The 6,350-nt window shown below is 49.6% G+C and overlaps 1 protein-coding gene across 2 annotated transcripts in view; it reads left to right on the plus strand.

The window, feature by feature from the left end:
- Positions 1-5,992, plus strand: part of LOC135530903 (fumarate hydratase, mitochondrial-like) — a 53,652-nt gene extending 47,660 nt beyond the window's left edge. For both annotated transcript variants that reach the window (XM_064959074.1, XM_064959075.1), the window contains 2 exons: positions 1,612-1,765; positions 5,765-5,992. In XM_064959074.1, coding sequence (XP_064815146.1) covers positions 1,612-1,765; positions 5,765-5,907 — 297 coding nt within the window. In that variant the 3' untranslated portion in view covers positions 5,908-5,992. The remainder of the gene's footprint in view (positions 1-1,611; positions 1,766-5,764) is intronic.
- Positions 5,993-6,350: the final 358 nt, after the last annotated feature.

The following is a 6,350-nucleotide window of genomic DNA, read 5'->3' on the forward strand; positions in this document are numbered from 1 at the left end:
AATAGAGTTCGCTCTATTCCAAGGGCCAGCTGACCACACGACTAAACAGTCGTCCCAATGCAACAAAACTAGGTCCTGTAGGACCTGCCTTGTTGATAGTGTTGTTAAGAAGGTAGAAACTAGGGCCTGTAGGACCTGCCTTGTTGATAGTGTTGTTAAGAAGGTAGAAACTAGGACCTGCCTTGTTGATAGTGTTGTTAAGAAGGTAGAAACTAGGGCCTGTAGGACCTGCCTTGTTGATAGTGCTGTTAAGAAGGTAGAAACTAGGGCCTGTAGGACCTGCCTTGTTGATAGTGTTGTTAAGATGGTAGAAACTAGGGCCTGTAGGACCTGCCTTGTTGATAGTGTTGTTAAGATGGTAGAAACTAGGGCCTGTAGGACCTGCCTTGTTGATAGTGCTGTTAAGAAGGTAGAAACTAGGGCCTGTAGGACCTGCCTTGTTGATAGTGTTGTTAAGAAGGTAGAAACTAGGGCCTGTAGGACCTGCCTTGTTGATAGTGCTGTTAAGAAGGTAGAAACTAGGGCCTGTAGGACCTGCCTTGTTGATAGTGTTGTTAAGAAGGTAGAAACTAGGGCCTGTAGGACCTGCCTTGTTGATAGTGTTGTTAAGAAGGTAGAAACTAGGGCCTGTTGGACCTACCTTGTTGATAGTGTTGTTGAGAAGATAGAAACTAGGGCCTGTAGGACCTGCCTTGTTGATAGTGTTGTTAAGAAGGTAGAAACTAGGGCCTGTAGGACCTGCCTTGTTGATAGTGCTGTTAAGATGGTAGAAACTAGGGCCTGTAGGACCTGCCTTGTTGATAGTGTTGTTAAGATGGTAGAAACTAGGGCCTGTAGGACCTGCCTTGTTGATAATGTTGTTAAGAAGGTAGAAACTAGGGCCTGTAGGACCTGCCTTGTTGATAGTGCTGTTAAGAAGGTAGAAACTAGGGCCTGTAGGACCTGCCTTGTTGATAGTGTTGTTAAGAAGGCAGAGTAGCACTTTATTATAGTCAGACTTCTCCCCGTCTTAGCTACTACTTAGCTACTAGGGAGGAGGTCAGTTACCTGGCCTGGTGGTGCTAGAATAACAACCTATCCCTTAACATAACCAAGACTAAAGAGATGATTGTGGACTACAGGAAAAGGAGGACCGGAGCACGTCCCCATTCTCATCGACAGGGCTGTCTGCCATCTGCCCGGTACAGTTGAACCTGGGATTCATCCGTGAAGAGCACCCTTCTCCAGCGTGATCACTGGCCATCGACGGTTTGCAAAGCTGTCATCAGGGCAAAGGGTGGAAGAATCTCAAATATATTTTGATTTGTTTAACCCTTTTTTTTTTCTTAGTTGGTTACGACATGATTCCATATGTGTTATTTAATAGTTTTGATGTCTTCACTATTATTCTACAATGTAGAAAATAGTAAATATAAAGAAAAAAAATCCTGGAATGAGTAGGTGTGTCCAAACATTTGACTGGTATTGTATCAAACTGTTCCTAACTGTTTTGGATGGGAAGCATGCAGATGCCTTAACACCTCTCCTCCTCCCAGATTAAGTGTTGAACTCAGCCAGGCTGCTGGGGGATGCCTCAGTCATAATGTAACTCCTCCTCTCTCCTCCTCCCAGATTAAGAACGTGTTGAACTCGGCCAGGCTGCTGGGGGATGCCTCAGTCTCCTTCACTGATAACTGTGTGGTGGGCATTGAAGCGAACATCGACAGGATCAACAAACTCATGAACGAGTCCTTGATGCTGGTCACCGCCCTCAACCCACACATAGGTATGTGTCGTAGTACCGTACGTGCTTCCAAGTAGTGTACGTACATACAGCAGGGGACCAGAAGTCATGAACGAGATCTAGATACCTGCTCTCCAGAGACAGCAGGAGCGGTACAGATACTCTGAATGATCGGCTATGAAAAGCCAAATGACATTTACTCCTGAGGTGATGACTTGCTGCACCCTCGACAACTACTGTGATTATTATTATTTGACCCTGTTGGGCATCTATGGACATTTGAACATATTGGCCATGTTCTGTTATAATCTCCACCCGGCACAGCCAGAAGAGGACTGGCCACCCCTCATAGCCTGGTTCCTCTCTAGGTTTCTTCCTAGGTTTTGGCCTTTCTAGGGAGTTTTTCCTAGCCTGGTTCCTCTCTAGGTTTCTTCCTAGGTTCTGGTCTTTCTAGGGAGTTTTTCCTAGCCACCGTGCTTCTACATCTGCATTGCTTCCTGTTTGGGGTTTTAGGCTGGGTTTCTGTACAGCACTTTGAGACATCAGCTGATGTAGAAAGGGATTTCATTTACTGTTTAGAATACAACTGCATTAGAAATCAACAGGTTATCCATCGGCCTTTCGCCTGTAACCACTAGAGGGCAGTAACTCACAGTCCCACGTTTCAACAGTGCTGAGATTCACCAGACTGTAATGTGAGTATTGTCAATGAGATGTTTTGCTCTACAGCACAGTGAGTCTGTTTAATGCAGTAGATGGAGTCCTACTGAGACAGTCCACTCTGTCTGATGGCTTAGTGTGTAGGGAGTCCACTCTGTCTGGTGGCTTAGTGTGTAGGGAGTCCACCCTCTGTCTGGTGGCTTAGTGTGTAGGGAGTCCACCCTCTGTCTGGTGGCTTAGTGTGTAGGGAGTCCACACTCTGTCTGGTGGCTCAGTGTGTAGGGAGTCCACTCTGTCTGGTGGCTTAGTGTGTAGGGAGTCCACCCTCTGTCTGGTGGCTTAGTGTGTAGGGAGTCCACTCTGTCTGGTGGCTCAGTGTGTAGGGAGTCCACACTCTGTCTGGTGGCTCAGTGTGTAGGGAGTCCACCCTCTGTCTGGTGGCTCAGTGTGTAGGGAGTCCACCCTCTGTCTGGTGGCTTAGTGTGTAGGGAGTCCACCCTCTGTCTGGTGGCTTAGTGTGTAGGGAGTCCACTCTGTCTGGTGGCTTAGTGTGTAGGGAGTCCACACTCTGTCTGGTGGCTTAGTGTGTAGGGAGTCCACACTCTGTCTGGTGGCTCAGTGTGTAGGGAGTCCACTCTGTCTGGTGGCTTAGTGTGTAGGGAGTCCACCCTCTGTCTGGTGGCTTAGTGTGTAGGGAGTCCACTCTGTCTGGTGGCTCAGTGTGTAGGGAGTCCACACTCTGTCTGGTGGCTCAGTGTGTAGGGAGTCCACCCTCTGTCTGGTGGCTCAGTGTGTAGGGAGTCCACCCTCTGTCTGGTGGCTTAGTGTGTAGGGAGTCCACCCTCTGTCTGGTGGCTTAGTGTGTAGGGAGTCCACTCTGTCTGGTGGCTTAGTGTGTAGGGAGTCCACCCTCTGTCTGGTGGCTTAGTGTGTAGGGTGTCCACTCTGTCTGGTGGCTTAGTGTGTAGGGAGTCCACACTCTGTCTGGTGGCTCAGTGTGTCGGGAGTCCACCCTCTGTTTGGTGGCTTAGTGTGTAGGGAGTCCACCCTCTGTCTGGTGGCTTAGTGTGTAGGGAGTCCACCCTCTGTCTGGTGGCTTAGTGTGTAGGGAGTCCACACTCTGTCTGGTGGCTCAGTGTGTAGGGAGTCCACCCTCTGTCTGGTGGCTTAGTGTGTAGGGAGTCCACCCTCTGTCTGGTGGCTTAGTGTGTAGGGACTCCACCCTCTATCTGGTGGCTCAGTGTGTAGGGAGTCCACCCTCTGTCTGGTGGCTCAGTGTGTAGGGAGTCCACCCTCTGTCTGGTGGCTTAGTGTGTAGGGAGTCCACCCTCTGTCTGGTGGCTCAGTGTGTAGGGAGTCCACCCTCTGTCTGGTGGCTCAGTGTGTAGGGAGTCCACCCTCTGTCTGGTGGCTTAGTGTGTAGGGAGTCCACCCTCTGTCTGGTGGCTTAGTGTGTAGGGAGTCCACCCTCTGTCTGGTGGCTTAGTGTGTAGGGACTCCACCCTCTATCTGGTGGCTCAGTGTGTAGGGAGTCCACCCTCTGTCTGGTGGCTCAGTGTGTAGGGAGTCCACCCTCTGTCTGGTGGCTTAGTGTGTAGGGAGTCCACCCTCTGTCTGGTGGCTCAGTGTGTAGGGAGTCCACCCTCTGTCTGGTGGCTCAGTGTGTAGGGAGTCCACCCTCTGTCTGGTGGCTTAGTGTGTAGGGAGTCCACCCTCTGTCTGGTGGCTTAGTGTGTAGGGAGTCCACTCCGTCTGGTGGCTTAGTGTGTAGGGAGTCCACCCTCTGTCTGGTGGCTTAGTGTGTAGGGAGTCCACTCTGTCTGGTGGCTCAGTGTGTAGGGAGTCCACCCTCTGTCTGGTGGCTTAGTGTGTAGGGAGTCCACTCTGTCTGGTGGCTTAGTGTGTAGGGAGTCTGCTGGTGGGAGTGGAGATAGTGTCATGTCCTGTCTCCCCTGTCAGACACTGTGGTTAACAGGAGCCCCACCTGTCTCCCCTGTCAGACACTGTGGTTAACAGGACCCCCATCAGACCCTGCTGCACCTGTCTCCCCTCTTGGCTCCGGTCAGACGTTTTGCACTACGTATTGAATAGGGACATTACAGAACCCGGGAGGTCTCTGTTGGGACATTACAGAACCCGGGAGGTCTCTGTTGGGACATTACAGAACCCAGGAGGTCTCTGTTGGGACATTACAGAACCCGGGAGGTCTCTGTTGGGACATTACAGAACCCGGGAGGTCTCTGTTGGGACATTACAGAACCCGGGAGGTCTCTGTTGGGACATTACAGAACCCGGGAGGTCTCTGTTGGGACATTACAGAACCCAGGAGGTCTCTGTTGGGACATTACAGAACCCAGGAGGTCTCTGTTGGGACATTACAGAACCCAGGGGGTCTCTGTTGGGACATTACAGAACCCAGGAGGTCTCTGTTGGGACATTACAGAACCCAGGAGGTCTCTGTTGGGACATTACAGAACCCAGGAGGTCTCTGTTGGGACATTACAGAACCCAGGGGGTCTCTGTTGGGACATTACAGAACCCGGGAGGTCTCTGTTGGGACATTACAGAACCCGGGAGATCTCGGTTGGGACATTACAGAACCCGGGAGGTCTCTGTTGGGACATTACAGAACCCAGGAGGTCTCTGTTGGGACATTACAGAACCCAGGAGGTCTCTGTTGGGACATTACAGAACCCAGGAGGTCTCTGTTGGGACATTACAGAACCCAGGAGGTCTCTGTTGGGACATTACAGAACCCAGGAGGTCTCTGTTGGGACATTACAGAACCCAGGAGATCTCGGTTGGGACATTACAGAACCCAGGAGGTCTCTGTTGGGACATTACAGAACCCAGGAGGTCTCTGTTGGGACATTACAGAACCCAGGAGGTCTCTGTTGGGACATTACAGAACCCAGGAGATCTCGGTTGGGACATTACAGAACCCAGGAGATCTCGGTTGGGACATTACAGAACCCAGGAGGTCTCGGTTGGGACCGCCAACTGTCACGACCACATACAATACTTATTTTCCACCATAATTTGCAAATAAATTCATTAAAAATCCTACAATGTGATTTTCTGGATTTTTTTCCCCTCATTTTGTCTGTCATAGTTGAAGTGTACCTGTGATGAAAATTACAGGCCTCTCATCTTTAAGTGGGAGAACTTGCACAATTGGTGACTGACTAAATACTTTTTTACCCCACTGTATATCGTCTTCGAGGGTCTGCTATTGGTTCCTTAATTGTGTTCTCTGAGTCTCAGGTCTTCAGTGTTTAGACGTTGAGGAAGGAGAAGGTCATGGTTTGTCATCAATCTCAGTCTTAATGAGGCTTCAGTATTTTCACGTCTGACTTCATCCCTTCTCTATCTTCTCAACAGGTTATGACAAAGCTGCTAAGATTGCCAAGACGGCTCACAGAGAGGGAGGAAATCTCAAGGAAACTGCTATCAAGCTCGGATACCTGACAGCAGAAGAGTTTGACGCGTGGGTCAAGCCACACGAGATGCTGGGACCCAAGTAGAACACGACACGCTGCAGAATGTCTATGGTTATAAATGTCTTGTCTTTGTACAAATATAAACATTAAACAAATGTTTTTGTTGGAACACATTGTTGTATTTTATTTAAACCTTATTTTACCAGGTCAGTTGACTGAGAACACATTGTCATTTACAGCAACGACTTGGTGAATAGTTACAGGGGAGAGAAGGGGGTTGAATGAGCCAAAGCTGTTCCCTTCCTCTGCAGGAACAGACAGGCCTGATCTATGAATTAGATGTTCCCTTCCTCTGCAGGAACAGACAGGCCTGATCTATGAATTAGATGTTCCCTTCCTCTGCAGGAACATACAGGCCTGATCTATGAATTAGATGTTCCCTTCCTCTGCAGGAACAGACAGGCCTGATCTATGAATTAGATGTTCCCTTCCTCTGCAGGAACAGACAGGCCTGATCTATGAATTAG

Source organism: Oncorhynchus masou, unplaced genomic scaffold (genome assembly GCF_036934945.1).
Source record: "Oncorhynchus masou masou isolate Uvic2021 unplaced genomic scaffold, UVic_Omas_1.1 unplaced_scaffold_1455, whole genome shotgun sequence".
NCBI lineage: Eukaryota > Metazoa > Chordata > Actinopteri > Salmoniformes > Salmonidae > Oncorhynchus > Oncorhynchus masou.